The following is a 19,326-nucleotide window of genomic DNA, read 5'->3' on the forward strand; positions in this document are numbered from 1 at the left end:
CGGATTGACAACTATATAACTATACAAAGAAGAATTAGGAGCCTGCTATAGAAACTGTAGTTAATATACCTATTGTGTATCCTTCCTCTTAGTATAGGTTAGCTAATAGTATTAGCTAACCAGTATATTACCTGACTGAACTACAATACTCCCCCTTAGGTAGAGATAATATGCTATTCAGATTAGATACTTCAAATCTAGACTTAGAGTTTCACTTTATCTTCTAACTGCCTTCAGATATTAGACTATATCTGCTTTATATACAGCCTTGCTATACCACTTATACGTGCTTATGTTACATTGTTTGCTAATTAGTTTGCTTTAGAGTAATGTCCTTAGTCGTAATTGCAGAGTTAGTAGGCGCCTATAAAAGACACTTAAACTTGACTAGATAACTTAAACTTTTACAATCTACTCTTTAGCAATCCCCTAAGTACTAGCAGCCTCTACTAGATTTCAAATTCTTACTAAGACCTTTTAAGTCTAATAGCTAGTCGAGACTTTATTATAGCGATAATTCTTTACCCTAGCCTAGGGAGTATAGCGAGTAGTATAGGTAGTAGTAGCAGCGGCGGCGGTAGTAATAATCTAAACAAGAATCGGTACCCTTCGCGTTATAATAAGCTCTAGCTTATAGAGACTAGTAAGTGTTGCTATTAGAGTTTCCCCTTTTCTAACAATTTGCTAACTAGGCGCAGTCCTTAAGGAAGTTTAGTTAACTGTCGCGATTCTCTAGAGAATCATCTAGTACTTAACTAATATTAGTCTAGAGTAGACTCCGCCTTAGCTACGTAACGTTGATATTAGGCATTTTATTATAAGCTAGGATAATGCTCGGCTATTTCTAAGTATGCCTCCGCGTCTACGTAAGGCGGCTAAGGCATTCAATTTAGGCTTAAAATCGAATGTTAACTACTTGCCTACCGCGCTTGTATATACGGCTGCTACTAGACGCGTATATACTAGTAATAGCTAGTGCGGTCCTTATAAGCAGTTAAAGGGTCCGTACTTAGAGTATATAACTCTAAGTTATCGAATTAACGGTTAGGATATCGCTTTCCTAAAGGGCGCTTATACTAACTATACTAGCCTAAATTATTATAGTTAATGCGAGTTCTCTAGTAAGTTAAATCTAGTCTTATACATTTTTTTAAAGCAAAAACACTAATTCTTTTGTTAGGTTACGTCTCTCGGCTACGCTCTAATACGAATCGTTAGACGCCTATAGCGCCTCTGCCGCCTCGCAATCCGGGGAGTAGAGCAGGTACTAATTAGCGTCGTCTATACGTGCTAGTCCCGTCTAGTATCGATTAGAGTACTCCTTAGGGCGCTTAGGCAGTAGCAAATTTGCTACTATAGCAGGCAAATGCTTATGCCTAGGCTGCTACTTAGGGACGTAGTCGCGGTCTAGGTTCTAGGTTGTCTACTAGTCCTAGCTCGACTCGTAATTCTAGTAGTCCTTAGAGGGGTTTCTCTAATTACGAAGACAGTAATACTAAGATAGGTAGCTAATTAGGGAGATTCGGTTTTTTTCTAGTAGACAGAGAGCTATAATGTATATTTTCGATTTTGAAATAGGCTAGGCAGTCTATATTAGTAAAAGCCTTATAGCATTCGAGAGTTTCTAACTCTTAAGGGCTAGGGTATTTCTTCCTACTTAGTCTTAATATTGTTATTGCGAGCGAAGCTCGCCTTATAATAACAAGGGTACTATAGTAGCCGAATCCCCTAAGAAATTACTACGTAACTCCCCGGATTTTAGAAGCTAAAGCTCTAATTGGCTATATTCTACACGAACTAGTAGGACGGACAAACTCGGCCTCCGAACCTTTTACGCGATATCCTTTTACGTTACTTCCTTTAAAGCGCGACAATAACAATGCGCCAACACTACTACTAGTAGCACGCGCCTAAGGCTAGTATTCCGTCCGTTAAAAGGCTAGTATTACGCCCGTAAAAAGACTAGTACTAGCACTGCTAGGACGGTACGGTAGAACTGAGCCTCCGGAAAATTACGTGCTAACTATAACAAAACCTGCAACGACTACGACTAGCGACCTGCAACGACTACGACCAGCGACCTGCAACGACCACGACTAGCGACCTGCAACGACTAGCGACCTATAACGACTAGCGACCTGCAACGACTAGCGACCTACGACCTATAGCGACTACGACTAGCGACCTACAACGACTAGCGACCTACAACGACTAGCGACCTACAACGACTAGCGACCTGTAACGACTAGCGACCTGCAAGGGTATATAAGGCGGAAGCTTCGCTCGCACTTTGTAGGTACGCGGAGCCGCCTACAAGCACATATTAAAAGAAATTTTGTAGCTTAGACTGCATAGTATAGCCAGGCTGTTTCCAGAAATTAGAATAAAATTCAATAAGTATATAAAGCTTGTTTTCTAATCCTATAAATAAGATTTTTCTTTCTAAAGGAGTAACTTAGGAGTTTGTCCTAGAGACGCTGTATTATTAGAGAATTTTGTTTAGAGATTTGGGCTTAGTAAAACAGTCCGCTAGCTGTTTGTTAGTAGTAACGAATTCGATACTAATCTTTCTTTAGGTATACTGTTCTCTATAGTAGTAGTTCCTAAGGGAAACGTGCCTTAACCTCTTAGAATTAGTGTAGTCCTTAATAAGGGAAATGGCTAACTAGTTGTCTATCTAGACATAAATCCTGTTAACTTCTTCCCTAGTAAGTAGTTGAAGCTTAGTTATTAAATTTCGGAGCTAGCAGATTTCTCTATATACTTCTGTTAGAGCAATATACTCTGCTTTAGTACTAGAGAGTACGACTTCCTTCTAGAGCTATAATCTCTATATAATTGGAGTATTATTAAGAAGCATAAGGGCGCCTAATATTAATCTTGATAATAAAGGGTTACTAGCAAAGTCTACGTTAGAGTATGCCTAAAATTCTAAAGTTTTCTTCTTTCTAAAGACAAGTCCTTTATCAACTATACTAGCAATATACCTCTAGAGATGTTTAGCAGCTATAACATGCTTAGGTCCGGGATTCTAAAGGAACCTAGCAAGGTAGTTAACGGCGTAGCTAATGTCTAGTCTAGTCTAGTTAGCTAGAAACTATATTTCACCAATTATAGTATTAAATAGCTAGTAGTCCTAACGGTTATAGGGGGTTATAAGAGGCTCGTAAAGCTTCTTAAGTAGATGCTTTATTAGCTTATACTAGTCTAAGCTATACTTCTAAAGCTTCTCTTTAGTATAGTATATCTAGGAGACAGTAAGGTTTCCCTCCTTGTCTTCCTTTAGATAAAGGCCTAGAAACAGGTTAGACGTAACAATCTTAATTGTATACTTCTTGCGAAGACCTTCAATTAGAGCATCGATCTTTACCTTAGAGGTTCTAAAGATTTAGAAGTTATCTATATAAAGGAGGACAAGAATACTATTACCTTGCTATAGGCAATAGTTACTCTTTATCCTACTTAGGCTAAGTTAACGAAGAGTGTCTAAAGCATTATAGTACTAGAGATTAGCAGCCTACTTGAGGCTATACAATCCTTTTCTAATACGGATAATCTACTTTAGAGGGTGCTTCTTAAACAGGTGCGCGCCTTCTAGGGGCCTAATGAAAATCTCTTTATCTAGAGGGGGATTTAAGAAAGCAGTCTCGATATTAACCTATCTTCGCTTCTAGTTTTTGTTTACTAAAAGCCTAAGGACAAGTCTAGTAGTAGCTGCTCTTAGTATAGGAGCATAGGTGTTAACATAGTTAAGACCTTGCTTCTATATAAAGCCTCTAGCTGTCTATCTTGCCTTGTATTTGTTAATAGAGCCGTCTAGCAGGTATTTGATCTTGAAAACCTATTTTCCTATTAGAGGTGTTCTACCTTTTAGTAGGGATTCGGCTAGAATCCACTCGATTGTACTAGACTTTTTAAGAGACCTTATCTCTTTTATAACGGCTTTTCTCTATTTATCCTAGTTAGGCCTTTTTAGGGCTTTAGCTAGGGTTATTAGGTCAGCTAGCTTCTAAGCATCTTTTATAGTAGCAGCTATAGCAATCTTAGTGATCTTGCTATAGTCGTACTTAGCTACAGCCCTACTAGACCTAAGTCGTACTTCGGCTTAAGGAGGGTTTAGTTAAGGTAGGTTAGGAGCCCTCTTTCTCTTGCTAGTAGTCTTAGGGACTTAGAAGGGAGTGATTAGGGTGTCTTCTAGTTTAGCAGTATCTGTTTCTTAAGTGTGCTAATCTTTCTTAGGAGCAGCTTCCTACTAGGCAACTAGTAGTTCTAGTTAGTGATTTTAGAGTGTTAGCTTATCAGCTATAAGTATTAGCTAAGGTAGTATTCCTTGCTTAAGTGTACCTTGCTCCCCCTAAGCTATAAGGGAGTCTTCCTAATCTTCCTAATTATAAGCCTACTAAGGCTAAGGGATGCTACCTCTAAATAGCTCCCCCTAAGGTTCTAAAGAGTACTAAGGTGTTTGGTTATTACTAGGGAATAGTGCTAGGATTCCTAACTTAAATAAGAGGTTAGACTGGGTTTCAAGTACCTAAATAGTCTCCTAAGGGACAGCTAGTCTTAAATACTCCCCCTAAGCTTAAAGGGTACTTAGAAGCTTAGTGAAATTGTCTTTATAGACAAAGTCCTCGTTAAAGGTAACGTATAGAGAGAATCTAATATTATACTGCTATACGCCATTCTTCTAGTACGGGTTCTAAAGTAGATAGTTTATTAATGAATTTTCTTAGAATCTAATAAACTAGTAAACGAAAGCTCTTAGTACAAATTTCTAGGAGTTAAGTCGTTCAACCCCGGATTCGAGGTATTTGAATACCTTATAGCTAAATCGTCTCGTCTTAGACAGGTCAATGTCTGTACTGCCGATATTTAAGTCTGATTCGAAAGCCTTAAGTAGAACTTCCTTAGTTCTTAAGTTTACTAGTCTATTAGTTAGGTAAATCGAATACATTACTATAAAGTACTAGCAGTATATTAGTAGGCTAGAGTTAATTATTATTGCTCTTGCCTTAAGCAGAATCGTCTTGTTTAACGACTCTGTAATGCTATTCTGCTCCGGTATATATAGTGTAGACACATCCTATCTAATGCCAACTTCCTCTATAAAATATACTAGATCGTTGTTAGTAAACTCTCCCCCGCTATTACTAAAGATAATCTTAGGGATTTTGTTGTATTACCTCTTAATTCTAGTTATCTAGTTAGTTAGCTTGTTACTACTTGTTACCTTGTCTTTATTTCGAAGTAATAGACCCTACCTAAGCCTAGTTTTAGCATTAGTTAGGATTATAATATACCTGTTTCCAAACAGATTAAATAGTTGTACGCTAACAAGGTTAATATAGACTTCGTTAAGGGCTTTTTCTAGTCTGGTTCTGTATTCTCTTAATACAACTCTTTAAGCTCTCGAGAGCTTGTAGGTCTTATAGTGCTCGAGTTTAGATATATTAACTTCTTCTAGGCCTAGAATGGCTTCCTTAGTAGCTATTAGGATCTTGTTGCCGACGTAGCCAAGTCTCTAATGCTATCTTAATGTGTCCGCTCGTAGTCTAGCGATAGCTAGGGCTAATAGCTACCCTTTCTAACTCGATTCTAAGTTTAGTTTTGAAGCTAAGCCTAGCATTTTAACTCTAGTATCTTTAAGGGCAAGTACTCCTTATACTTCCTTAACCTTTCTAATTAGCTTGCCTTTAAGCATTAAAGTGCCTAAAGGTCTATTTAAGTGAATGCTACATTTCTTCTAAAGACGCTCTACTAAAATTAGGTTATAATCTAAGTTCGGGGAGTAGAGGACGTCTATTAGAGTAATTAGGGTTTTCTTTCCTTTATAGGTTAGGAAGATATTAACAGTTCCTAATCGTAATACACTTAATTTTCCTACTGCTTAGGAGAACTGAATAGGCTTAGTTAGGTGCTTGAGATCGCTAAACTAGCTCTTATTCCCTATAATGTGTAGTAATGTACCTATATCCCAAACTTTTGTGTTAGCTATTAGGTTCTTAGAGCTTGCTATAGCTAGTCCCGGCTTTGCAATAGCTCCCCTAATTAGGCCCCTACTAAGGCCGTCTAGCTAATAGTCTCCCTTATCTTCCGAGTTAGAGGAGGAGTCTGATTTATCTTTGTTATTGTTAATAGCACTACCAGATTTGCCCTTTCCTTTGCCTTTACCCTTCTTGCCTTTGTCTTTGTCTTTGTCTTTGCTCTTGTCTTTCTTTCCCTAACTAGGTAGTACTATATTAGGGTATTGCTTGTAGCACTTAGCGTTAGTATGCTTATACTTGCACTAAGTGCACTAGTCGTCATTATTGCTAATAGCCCCTCTAACAAGCTTTAAGCCGCTAGATGACTGTCTAGGAGGCTTTTCTCTCCTTAGGGACGTTATTATTGCTTTAAGGGAGGAGTCCTTAGCTTTAGGCTTGTTATTATACTTCTAGGATCTGAGCTATTCGTAACTAGAAAGGCCCTAAATAAACAGCATCCTAACAAGTATATTAGGCATCTTAATGTCTAATAACTTTACAGGCGCTTCTATTGTTATAACTGAGCTAGCAAATTGTTCTGTCGATGTTTAGAATCTATTGAACTACTACTAGAAAGATTCGTAGTACTGCTAGGTATTCGGATTAGTAAGGGGCATCCTAATATGCCTAATGAGTTTAATAGTATTAAATATATCTACGGTTACAATAGGCTTGTATAGAGCCTTAATATGGTCGTATGTATCCTTAGCTAACTTAGGTGTATTACCGAAGTCTAGTCTAAGGGCAGGGTCGAGTCTAGTAATAAGTATGCCTAGGGCTTAGATGTCTTTCTTCTTCTAGTCCCTAAACATATCTCTATACTACTAATCGGCTGAGTCCCCTATAAATATGCTTTTTAGAGGTAGTTTTATTTCATTAGCCTAGTTAAGTCTATAGAATACTATACCAACTAGGTCCTTTTCTAGAAGGGCCGCCTAGAATATAAGCTTCTAGTCTTAGAAGTTGATCCCCTTCCTAAGAACTTGATTCTCCTTTGCTGTCTTTGTCTGATTAGTATCTATCGTTCCTAGCTGCCTTTTAGTATAGTGCTAGGCAGGGCTTATAAGGGACACTTGCTAGGTTTTAGTCCGAACTAGAGCTCTTAACTAGGTACCTAATAGGTCTAGATAGCTAGCTCTATTTAGTAGACTCTAGAAACAGTTCTTTTATAGTTGAACTGGATAGGTGAGCGTATACGCCGGGCTTATAACCTATTGTAAATCGTACTAAGGATGCAACTAATTATCGGATTAACAACTATATAACTATACAAAGAAGAATCAGGAGCCTGCTACAGAAACTGCAGTTAATATACCTATTGTATGTCCTTCCTCTTGGTACAGGTTAGCTAATAGTATCAGCTAACTAGCATATCACCTGACTGAACCACAACAATTCCTCCGCTATAAGTGCTATAATAGAGAACACTGCGAGCGTCCCTAGTGCGTCTCAATCATTGAAGAGCAGTTCGTCCGACCTGTATACGACAGATGTAGATTCACCCTCGACAAGCTCAGAGGTTGAGTCGTCTACTGTATCTATCAGCGCCTCTCTAAGACAATTGGCTCTGAATCCACATCTGGGCTTGCTTCTACCAAATCCGATACAACGATTCTCGGGCCTTCTACATCACTCCATCAGACTCAGGCGCTTAGAATTCCTAGTTGATATCACCACAACTACACCGGTGTCATCTTGTCCGATGGTCTTCGAAACCTCGTGTAGAATATCAGGACAGACCTGTACTTAGTCCGGTGGACAGACTTACGCTATTACCTGTAGAGGTGGCTATTTCGGCAGTACAATTTCAGACGACCAGGTCTCGCCTAGTGATGTTTTGGCAGACCGGGAGGCTGGCAACTTTGCCGCTTGTGGAGCAGCTTGCGATACCACGAGGATCTTTATTGGTGTCACTCGCATTTACCCTCTCCTGGGTGCCGTACGTGCAATCTTGGTCAGCGAGCTGCCTTCCACAGAGCCAAATTCTTCATCAACACAGTCGGTATTCACAGCTCCGACTTCAACGAGCCTAGCAGTACTTCCAAGTTCTAGTGACCTCCGATCTTCCAATTCAGTTTTGCCTACGACACCTCCAAGTATTGGATTATTGCTCTCATCTCGCCCGATGACGCCCGCTCCATGATCCCTCACTACTGAAGGCGATGATTCTCTTTCGGACACAAGCCTGGCGACTCTCACAAAAAGACCCACAAACATCACCTTGTGCGCAGAAAGCACAGCACTCGGATATATAACAGATAATCTTTCGCTCAACCCATCAACCTCAAGCGCAAGCTTGAGCGAGTCCACCAACACTTCTCAGATGAGCAATCCAACGGCCATGGCAGGTCTGGAAACCTCTATCACACCGTCTATTCATAGCAGCGTCGTAAGCTCCACTATGATATCGGCCGCCAATTGTCCTCGCATCATTTCTGGCACAGGATATGTTACAGTTTACGCCACATACACGTATACGAAGACATCTTGAGTAGTTTGTGGCTGGACCGACGATGGAAACAGACTTTGTCACTCTTCCTTGATACAAGGACAACTCTTTTGGTCAAACGAGAGGGCTAAAGGCTGCAAGGCCGAAACGCAGCTCCATATGAGCACTCGTGTTCCCTTGAGGCAAATGAAGCGATCAAGGATTCCTCCTTGCGGGAATCGCCGACTAATGATGATCAGCATAGAGCATCAAAGCAACTCCCATACTTCGCAACTCATAGATCATCAAAGCAACTCCCATACTTCGCAACTCCCATACTTCGCAACGTGTTGTGTTGAAAACCATATCACAACCGAACAAAATTTCCAAACCAGAGCTTGAGTTTACACATACCTCAACTTTCATCGAACCCGAATCGACAGGCTCGGTTACCCAAGCATTGTACCACGACCTGGACACCGAGGACAAGACTATACTCCTCGCACATGCATGCAGCAGGAAGCGGATGGGGCGATCAGTACTGTACTCACGAATGCCGGGAGGAAGTGTACATAATTTCTAGGCGAATGTTTGATAAGACTTCGAAGCAGTGGTTCGGTGAGGTACCATGCTGTTGTAGACCACCTGGGATGATTCATGGTCCGTTTTTGGCAGATGATGTTGCGGGATGCAAGGAGATATGTTGGTTGAGGTTTCCGAGGGAAAGTGAGAAGGTCATGAAAAAGAAGGAATGAAGGGCTACGAATTCGTATTTATTGGCCTCTGTCAGTGATAATCACCGCAAATGTGAATGGTTTCCGGACCTGGACCGTTCAGCGTTGGCTTCACAGTCTTGATCAATCCATCTGCGTCGAAATACAGCCTGTCAATTGTTGTCTCGCGGTGCGTGCCATTCCCATCTGGAATGTGGAAACGATGGTAAGCGATATACCAGTCATCCGTGCCTGGGACCTGAACAATGGAATTGTGACCCGTAGCGAGGATGCCCTGCGATGGGTCCTTCTGCAAGATAACTCCGCGATACGTCCAAGGTCCTGTTGCCGATGGACCAGTAGCGTAGCCTACGCTATAGTTCGCACTGCCGGTATCATCGATTGAGTACGTAAAATGGTAATAAGGCTCGCGGTAGACAACGAAGCTACCCTCTCGAAAGTCCGTCAGACCTGTATTGTTTTGAAGAGTGTCTTTTTTGAGCGAGATCATGTCATCGGCAAGCTCGGCCATGACGGCATTTCCATTGCCCCAATAGAGGTAATACTTTCTGGTCTTTGGATCGAAAAATGTGGCAGAATCGATTGCTTGGCCGGAGGTGACTGCTTCGTTATTCAGAATCATGGCTTCAGGTTGAGCAGTGAATGGACCGTCAGGAGAATCTGCGATCGCAACACCTATCGTCTTACGGTCGTACTTCGGGTTCTGACCGGAAAAGTAAAAGTAGTATTTGCCGTGTCTCTCGATGATTGTAGGCGCCCATGCATTACCAGTAGCCCACGGAACATTGCCAGCGGTGCCGTTGAGCGTGAGGATTGGTTCCTTTGACCTCTGCCAGTCCACAAGGTTGGAAGATTTCCAGACAAAGAATTGTTGACCTCCCCATCCAGCGAAGCCGTCCGTGGTCGGGTAGATATAGTACTCACAGTTGAAGATGGCCATGTTTGGGTCAGCGTAGAGACCCGGAATCAAAGCATCTTCTCGCTTCTTCAGAGTATGGGAAGTCAAGCGCTGGAGCTCGGTGGCGGTGACAGGCAGGACAGTGCCGTGACGTGGGCTTGTAGGCAGCTTATAAGAAGCTGAAACTTTCCAGCTAGGCTTGGCTATGTCTGCAGTCTCGAGAGGGATGTAGCCACGGTCGCCATATTCATCGACGAAAAGATAGAACTTGTCGCCATTCACATCCCCAGCATTAGCTCGGAAAGCCGTAGGTCCCTCAATGGCTTTTGTGCCTGCATTCTTGCCAATGCAGGAAGCTACCATTTGCCAGCCGCTCAGTTGCGCGAGCAAGTCGGTGGACTTCTCTTGGATAATGTCAGTACATCCCGTCGCAGCGCCTTCGTCCTTAGTGAAACGGTAGTATGTGTCGCCAGACTTGAGCACTGTTGCGTCAATTCGAGAAGTACCAGCATCCTGCCAGATCTGTGGTTCGCTGAAAGTCACGAAATCCTGTGTGGTTGCATATAGCATTCGGTGATAAGTGGTCCCTGTATGGTTGGTGTCTGACTCGTTATATAAAGAGCTCGCCCAGTACACCACATATTTAGAAAGGTCGGTGTCGTAGTATGCTTCAGGAGCCCACGTATTGCCAGCAGTCTCGGGAGACACAAGTACATGTCGCTGCTCGGACCAATTTACAAGATCGTGGCTTTCCCATACTTGAGGGTCTTGTCAGTGTCATAATTCTTTTGTGCAAAACGCAAGTCAGTACCTTCGAGATATCGACTACCCGTGCGGACAGACTCTCCCCATGATGTGCCAGAGCCAATCGATAGATCCGTAGCGAGGAGATAGAAGGTTCCTCCATCAGGTGAACGGATGATGAACGGGTCTCTCAGGCCTTTTGTGCCCTTGGTCGATGCAAGGACAGGCTGACCACCGTTCAGCTCGCTCCAGTCTAAAGCATTGTTGCCATTGCTGGCCGCGAAGTATATCTTCTCGCCCTCAAGTGTATTTCCCGTAAAATATGCAAACATGTAGCCTTGATATTGGGTGCTGGCCCCTGTGGCAGAGTGTTCAGAGACACCGCGGAGCGAGCTGCATGCTGTGAGACTTGCCAGGCAAGCTGCCGACAGAAGCTGATACGCACGCATAGCGAACCGTCGTGTGCAATGTCACGCAGCCCCCGTGTTGCACGACCAGGTCCGTTCAACTTATGTGTGTGTGAGAGCACAGGACCGCATGCCGAGATGCATCGGCAATATAGATGTGCCGGCACGGACAATTGGAGATCTGCGACTTCTCCTCTCTCGTATAGAATAGCCGTTGAAGGGGCAACAGTAACAGGGGCTCTTTGGGCTGGGCATGTGGATTGTGGAGCAATTCGTGAGGACGGACATGTTCCTGGGGAAGTGCTTGTTCCTGAGTTGCTTGCTTATGGCTAAATACACATCATTTGCATGCTCAGATTGGTGGAAGCAGCACTTTCGCTGTCTCGGGATCGATCGGACCGAGGCCGCTCACCGAGTGAACAACTTGCATGTGGGCTTCAGACATCAACGTCGACGACGATCAGCAATATCAAGTTATACCGCAATATGGCACGAACCATCATTGTCGCCCAAGCAATCGGATTTTAGAACACCACCCTTCAGTTCTGTCTTGTTGCGCAATCAGGCACGCGACGTTACCAGAGTGTCAAACATGGCTCACACCCTAGACGTGTGCGCTGCGTTTCCACAACCGAGCGTGCAGTTCCACAGCAAGAGGATGACAACGCAATGTCACGTTATCTGGTCTAGTACCTACGGCTGCATCACTCCTGCGATCTAGGTGATGATAGAGCCTCGGGCGTGTCGACTGTTGACAGAGCTGGCGGCCTTGTCTTTACCCTCACCCTGCAAAGGAACTCAGGTCATGATCTCACGGAATATGGCGAATGATTGGGCCATCTGCAGTTCAGTAGGCAATTGTCGATTTTATTGACCGTGGACTCGGCCCCGGCTTCTCTTGAGCTGGGCTTCAATACGCAGCTATCCAGACTCGAAGTCCAGCTCTTGCGATGGACAAGGCTCACTGAGGATCCGGATGCCGTTGGCTTTTGTACTTGGTAGCCACCTCATAATCAGCTCCGCGAAGGCAGATCTACTTCAGAAACAGCACTGTGCGGCCGAGACACTCGTACGAGCGGATATAACACCTCCCTATACACGTTGTACGACAAACAGCGGATAGGGCTGTCTGTTCACGTACAAGGTTGTCTTGCATGTCAGGAAATTTAGCGTACCACTGTTGTAAACAGTGGTTTACTTCCGGAGGGCGTTATCTATTAACTCAGTATAGTTTGCCTAGTATTTGACGGTGCTTTTCCTCTTCTAGTACCGTAATAACCTTCTCGGTTATACTTCTAGTTCTAACCTTATCTCTATAGCTCTTTCTTATATATAGATCTAGCTCTTTCTACAAAGGCGCAAATAGCACCTTCTTATTATTATATTATTGTTACTGTTGTTCTTATCGCTATACTACCTGTCTTATCTAAACTAGTGCCGCCGTTTAGGCCGGATCGTATACTATATAATATAATCGAGATTCGAGAATAGCTATTTAATGTGCTAGAGTATAGATTAACGTACGATCCGGACCGTTTCGAGGTGTTAAAGGCCTACGTAAGTAACGTATATAAGGAGTCGAGGTCGGCGAGAACGAAGGATAGCTTAGAGTAGCGGTCGCACTAGTATTGTCGTTATAGGCGCGATTAGTAGCGAAATATGTGCTTATAGGCGGCTGCGCGTGCCTACTAAGTACGAGCGAAGCTTTCGCCTTATAGTTAGCCAATTAAAAGCTACGGTCGTTATCGCGTTAATTACTTTTGCTAGCGTGCTTTTCGTAGAAATGCGCTCAATCGACTTAATTTAGATAAAGGTAAAGCCTTTATCTCGTATATCTACGTACGCTTTGCTATTTATCTTCTATATCGATATCGGCATCGCTATTACCTCTCTCGAAAAGGAATTGATCTAAAGGCACTATAGCTTCTAAACTCGACGCCCTATAGCCGGCCGCCTCTATAGCCTCCTTTACTAGATACTCCCGTATCTGTCTCTCCGCATCCGCTCTGCGCTCCGCCTAAAGACGCCGCTCTTTAATCTTATCGAGAATCTACTAATAGTAGGCTATACCGAATTCATTTAGCTAAATAGAAGGGACGATAGGGATGCTCGGCTAAAGCACTTGCGGTTAGAAGCTCTAATCTATAGCGTTATATAACGTATCTAAGTGCTGCATTTGAATAGTAAGAGCGTAGGCTCTAAGATACGTCTTATCGCCGAAGACCTATTTAGGAAGTTAACCTTATATAAGAACAATAGCGTTGTTAACCGCAAGAGCACTACAATTATATATATTAGCCTATCGAGTAACCCGATCGATCTCTTAGTATATCTACTAATAACCGGATAGCCAACTAGCAGCTATTGCTACTAGGAAGAGAGATAGCAGTCGGGCGAAGCATAGGACAATGCGTATACCGACAGGGCTAATTAACCTACGTCTATCGGTATACACATCTAGCTACGAGTTCTAGGTCTGTACTATAGCCGTCCGGGGGTCAAAGAGAGCCGTTACTAGGTGCTTATTAGATAAGTAAATAAAGACTATAGGGCGTAGCTTATCATCCGGTAAGAAGTTCAAAGAACTAAGCGCACTAAGCAGGTTATTAGAAGTAAGCCAATACTGATTAATGCCTTCAACAGTAGCTTCTATCTACTACTAATAATCGAAAACAATCGAATTTGCGGCAGAGGGCTATCCGAATTCGTAAATAGCCTTAATAGCGATGTTAAGCATATTAACCACTTTGGTCTCGCCGGCTTCCGAGAGAAATAGGAAAGGATAAGCGTCCTCGGGAGTAATTAGATCCCTGCCTCGAATAAAAGACTCTTTATATAGGCGTAGGAGGTCGCTTATTAGCACCTTATTATACTAAGACTTTAGCATCTCATCTAATATAGACTTAGAAGCAAGATCTCGTAGAAGGTAGGCTACTTTGTTAAAGAAAGTCAGATCGCGTAGCCTAATACTAGTATTAGACTTTATCTAGATGCGTGCCTTCCCTAGATCGACCTATATACGACGTCCCTTTCTAGTAGCGAGGTTCTAGTATTCGAAGGCTAGGTCGATAAGGCCTACTATTTAAGGGCAAGGACATCTACTATTAGGCAGATACTCTTGCTTCTTAGCGTTCTAAAGAAGACGAGAATGTATAGCAGCGGCCTCGGCTAGGGTAAGGAATATACGGCGGAATACCTCCTAGAATACTCTCTCGCCTTCGAAGTTATTAACAAAGCGCTTCTAGTATGCCTTCTAGAGTAGACGTGCGGCGTCTATTAGCTCTTGTTTATAGTACTAGAAAGTTAGAGGGAGTACTAGCTCAACCTTAACCTGCTATCGGAATCTGCGCTCTAAGTCGCTATCGTTAAGGCGGACTAGGGCCGGCGGAGGAGGTAGATAGAAGAGCGCTTTAGTGTTTGCTTTAATAGGTGCTTTAACAGGTGCTTTAGCAGGTGCTTTAGCAGGTGCTTTAGCAGGTGCTTTAGCAGGTACGGCTTGCTTAATAGGGTCTATTAGCGAACTCGCCGAAGTAGACGTTAATGTCGTAGAAGAGATAGTTATAGCGCGAGCAGGTCGAGTACTAGATAGTCTATCGCGTACTTGCTAACGTAGTGCCTCCTAAGCTTTACGCTCTACGTGTTAAACTTCTTTAATAAATAGTAGTCGATCTATATCCGTATCGACCTCGATAATAGGTACGCGGCGACGTAGCGCTATTTTTATAGAATTGTAGACCTAGCTAGAGGCCAATAGAAAGCCTTCGCTCGTAATCTCTATACCCTACGGCTTACTATTATTAGGCTCATCCTCCGAGTCCGGGTCTTCGATATCTATAGGGTCGTCGTTAGATTCCTAACCTAGCAGAGGCAATTCTAAAGGAGTTTCGAATTGGTCGTCGTTATCGTCTTAGTAGTCCGAAGGTAGAAGTTGCCATTAAAGTACTGTCTTAAAGTTATTAGACAAGAGTGCTAAGGCACTAGAAATACTACTAAATGTACGAGAGGAAGGAAGAGGTATTGCTAGTAGATCCGGTAGATACTACAAACGCCTACGCTGCTTATTAAGGATGCGCATTCGCTATACACTTCCTACGAGGTTGCGGATACGCTAAAGATCGAAGGGCTCTTTAAGCATAAGACCCGCAAAACTCTTAACCCGGGAGAGGGCAATATAAGTTAGCCTAGCGGAAAAGTCCTTAGGGCTAAGTTTAATAACAGCCTTCTCTAAGGTTATACCCTATGCCTTGTGTACCGTAAGAGCGTACGAAACAGTTAAAGGAAACTATTCACGCTAGTTATTATCCTATCTATCTACGCTTCGCCGAATGCGGAAGATAGGGACGATTTTTCGAGGGCTAATATCGAAGAGGGCCGGAGCATCGTCTTTAAGGCCCTTAAAGGCAACTAATAGATAGAGAGGGGGTACTTCTCGAAGATCCTTGTCCCGAGCATCTTTAGACTAGATAATATCGTAAAGAATGCCCTGTCTGCCGTTAACTATACTAAACTCTGTCTAAAGGTTAGTAAGAAGCATAACCTTACAGCCAATAGATATCTTAAGAACCGGGTCAAGATTGTGAACGTTCTTAGAGCTAACTGTAGCGGTGTCTAGTCGATTATAAGAGGCCTTTACTAGGAGAACAGCATTGCTAATATTACGTAGCTTCTAATAATTGAGGTCGTTGACATTATCGTTAGTAAAATAGATACGAGTAGCATCTGCGAATTTGCGTAGGTCGGCGGGATCGGTAATGTTAGCACGACGTATAAGTGTCTACTAGTGTAGCATATCCGCCGTGCCTATACGGAGGTTAGAGAGCGCTTCTCGAAAGGCAATCTAGTCTAGATCGTCGCCTTCCTAGCGCATATTAGCTTAAAGCACTAAGGACTTATTAAAAGCATAGTACGCAGCTTAACTAGCGATATCCTTAGCTGTCTTTAGCATCGTATAAAGGAGTAGCTTCTAGAAAACAGGCGTTAACTAATAAAAGTCCCTAAAGATAATTATATTTATCCCGCTATATAGCAGCTGTTAGTCTAGACATTAACGAAGGCGCTAGTCAAGCATCTGTAGAAGAGGCTAGCTAACTATAGATTTCTCGTCGATAATAATGTAGCGGACATAGCGAAGGGAATTCTCTATACGAGTCAGTCGCGCGCCTATTAAGTCTTGTATACTAGCTTTGCCCGGTCGAACGGGAAGCTTAAAGGCTAAATAAAGTGTTAACCTATCGATATTAGTAGCGGCGGTACTAGTAGGTGCAAGCCGTATAACAGGATTGCCGGAGTAGTTACCGATCTTCGCCTAACTCTAAAGGCGTGCGTATATCATCTCGATTAGGAAGGATTTGCTAGTGCCGCCTACACCGTCGACATTTAGTAGAAGCTAAGGCGGATTACTACTAGCGAGGACGTCTTAGAAATAATTAACAACCTCGTCGAACCCTTATCGTTAGTAGCGATTAAGCTTATCGAATTAGGCCGTAGACTAGGACTATACATCTAAGTCTATAGCCCTATAGGCGACCTTCTGCTTCTGCTACTAGTCTTCCTTTGTATCGTAGATGTTAGGGTATTCCCTAATGTACTTCCTAATACGAGTCTCTTAATAGGCGGCTCTATTAATATCTCGGTCTCTAAGGTTGTTCGGGTCCTTATCTCGAATACCGGGATTTAGCGATAGACCGTAGAGGGCGTCGAAATTAGCAGGCTTACTAATATCCTATAGTTAGGGATCGACAAAGTTATTATCGTTCCTACGATCGATGTCCTATAAATAGTCGTCCGGATAAGAATGTCTCTCGCGGCAATGCTATAATGCTGCATCCTATATATAGAATGCGATATTAGGCTTACTAGGAAAGTAGTATAGGTTGTTATTAGAGCAAACTAGCAACTCACGGAATAGGTAGTATACCTAAATCTTTATCCGCTAATACTCGGTATACTTAGGCTTATTAGGGGTTAACGGATAGCGAGGGAAATAGTTAATAAGGCGGGCATCTCTCTTAGGGTTTCTTAACTAGCGTAGAGTTCGGCTAGCCTATAGATTCTACCGAGTTAAGTACTAGAAAAGAGACACATCCTTAGCAGCTTCTAGGCGAGTAAGGTATTTCTGCATTATAGTCTTGCCTAGTACACGGCGCGGCTAACCTTTATCCTAACTATTACTATTACTATTAGCACTAGCACTAGCATCCAAGTCGGTATTAGGATTCGTATCGGGATTGGCGTTAGGGTCTGCGGGTTTAGTCTCCTTATCCGGCGGTAGATTTACTAGTACTGTTTGCTTAGTCTAAGGTCGGCAATCGAGGGTAACTACGGTACGACTACCCTTCTAGAGTAGTATATAGAGGTTCAAATGAGCAACCTCTTATACTAGCTAATCCCGCTCCGTAATTAGGATATTAAGCAACTTAGCGACTATAGATAGGAGCGGCTTATTATAGTTAATTAAAGGCAGTAAGCCCTTTATAATATCGTCGTAGGAGCGGCTCTTAATCTCGGTTTTGCTACAGTACTTAAGGATATACTGCATAACAGCGTATAGTGTAGTGTAAGGTATAATGTCGCAATTCGCTCGCTAGGATATAGACATAAGCCGATTAAAGTAGTTAAGGAATGAATCGTTACAAGTAGTAGTAAAGCTAAGATACCGGTTATTATGCTCGTAATTAACGTCTGCCTCCTCTCGATGCTTCCGTAGAAAGTGGAAACGACAGTAGGGCTTACTATTAGGATCGTCCTTACGCTTAGCCTAATAGTAATTATTATAGACATACCGCTATACCCGATTGATAATGTCTACAAGGTCCTCCTAGTTGTTTCTAAGCTCTTTAGTATCGGCCTAGATCGTAGCACCCTGTCTAAGGTCCCTACCTAGCTCTAGGTTCAATGCAGTAATATAGATTCCCTATTACCGAGCAAACTCTTGTCGTGCCTTAAGCGTATTAACACCGGGCTTTAGAAGGTCGCACTATAGGAAGAAGTAAACGTAGCAACTACTACGATTCTACTATTCGAAGCGATACTAATAATCGACGACATTGAACTTTGGCTTAAGGACCTTTTCTAGAAGATGCTAGAACCGGCGTACAACGTAGGCGTTAGCGATATATAGGAATTTACGGAGGCTTTCTCGTACTATTTTTACACGCTCGTAAGGTCCTAGTCGCTTCTACCGCTCGTATCTAGGTATAAGTCTAGCAAGAGAGTCCTACTATAGATCAGTAGCGCTAACCGTATAGAAAAGGTTAGGCTTACTAAGCGCGCGAACGTAGGTCTCGAGATTAACGCGTCGGCTATTCTAGTATAGTCGCGTACTACGGATTTAGCTACTAACGCGGACGATTAAATTTAGCAATCGCCCGGCCTCCTTGTCTGCTTTCGGGTTAGTAGCTAAGGCCGCCTCGATAGTCTCCGTACTAACTTCTATCCTATCCTTCTAGTACTTATTTGTAAAGAACGCTGCGGCCTTTAGAACGTAATGTCTTATGCCTTTATTAAAGACGAAGTAAGGCTAACGCTCGTAACTAGCAAATCGACTATCCTCGTATCGTATATAGTATTCGATAGCCTACTAAAAAGAGACAGTACGAGGGCGTAGCTAATTAGGGTCACCCTTCCCCTAAGGCAATAGGGCAGGGAAAGCTATAGCTATTAGGGGATAGGAACGGTTAAGTTCGTTAATAGGGATCTTGTTATAATCTAGCTAAGTAATATGCGATAACTGCGGAGGCTACTAAGGGACAATAGGATTATCTAATAGCCCTATAATAGTCCCTCTAGTACGGCGACGACGAAGCCGATCTCGTAACTAATTAAGTGTACGGTACTATAGATAAAGATTCGGAACCGCGGCGTAGTCGTAACTAAGGTCTTTATCTAGGTTAGGTTGACTAGTACCCTAAGTTAGACCGATATCAAAGCTAGGAAGGAATAGAGGGGCGGGAGGTAAGGGAGTTAGCGGAGGTGCGATCGCTACGGTACGCTAGATTAGCTATATAGGCATCTAGATATGCTGAATGCATTCTGCTTTATTCGAAAGACTAGGATTGTACTAATTAATAGGGACGAGAATACTAAGTGTAGTATA

General features: G+C 42.8%; 1 protein-coding gene across 1 annotated transcript; it reads right to left on the bottom strand.

Moving 5' to 3' along the window:
• Positions 1 to 9,234: 9,234 nt before the first annotated feature.
• MYCFIDRAFT_190768 (glycoside hydrolase family 43 protein) lies at positions 9,235 to 18,278 on the bottom strand (the record flags this gene model as incomplete). Its single annotated transcript, XM_007932682.1, has 3 exons — positions 9,235 to 10,838; positions 10,892 to 11,182; positions 18,248 to 18,278. The coding sequence occupies 3 exons, from the start codon at positions 18,276 to 18,278 to the stop codon at positions 9,235 to 9,237; spliced, it is 1,926 nt and encodes a 641-aa protein (XP_007930873.1).
• Positions 18,279 to 19,326: the final 1,048 nt, after the last annotated feature.

The sequence above is a fragment of the Pseudocercospora fijiensis genome (assembly GCF_000340215.1).
Source record: "Pseudocercospora fijiensis CIRAD86 unplaced genomic scaffold MYCFIscaffold_9, whole genome shotgun sequence".
Lineage (NCBI taxonomy): Eukaryota > Fungi > Ascomycota > Dothideomycetes > Mycosphaerellales > Mycosphaerellaceae > Pseudocercospora > Pseudocercospora fijiensis.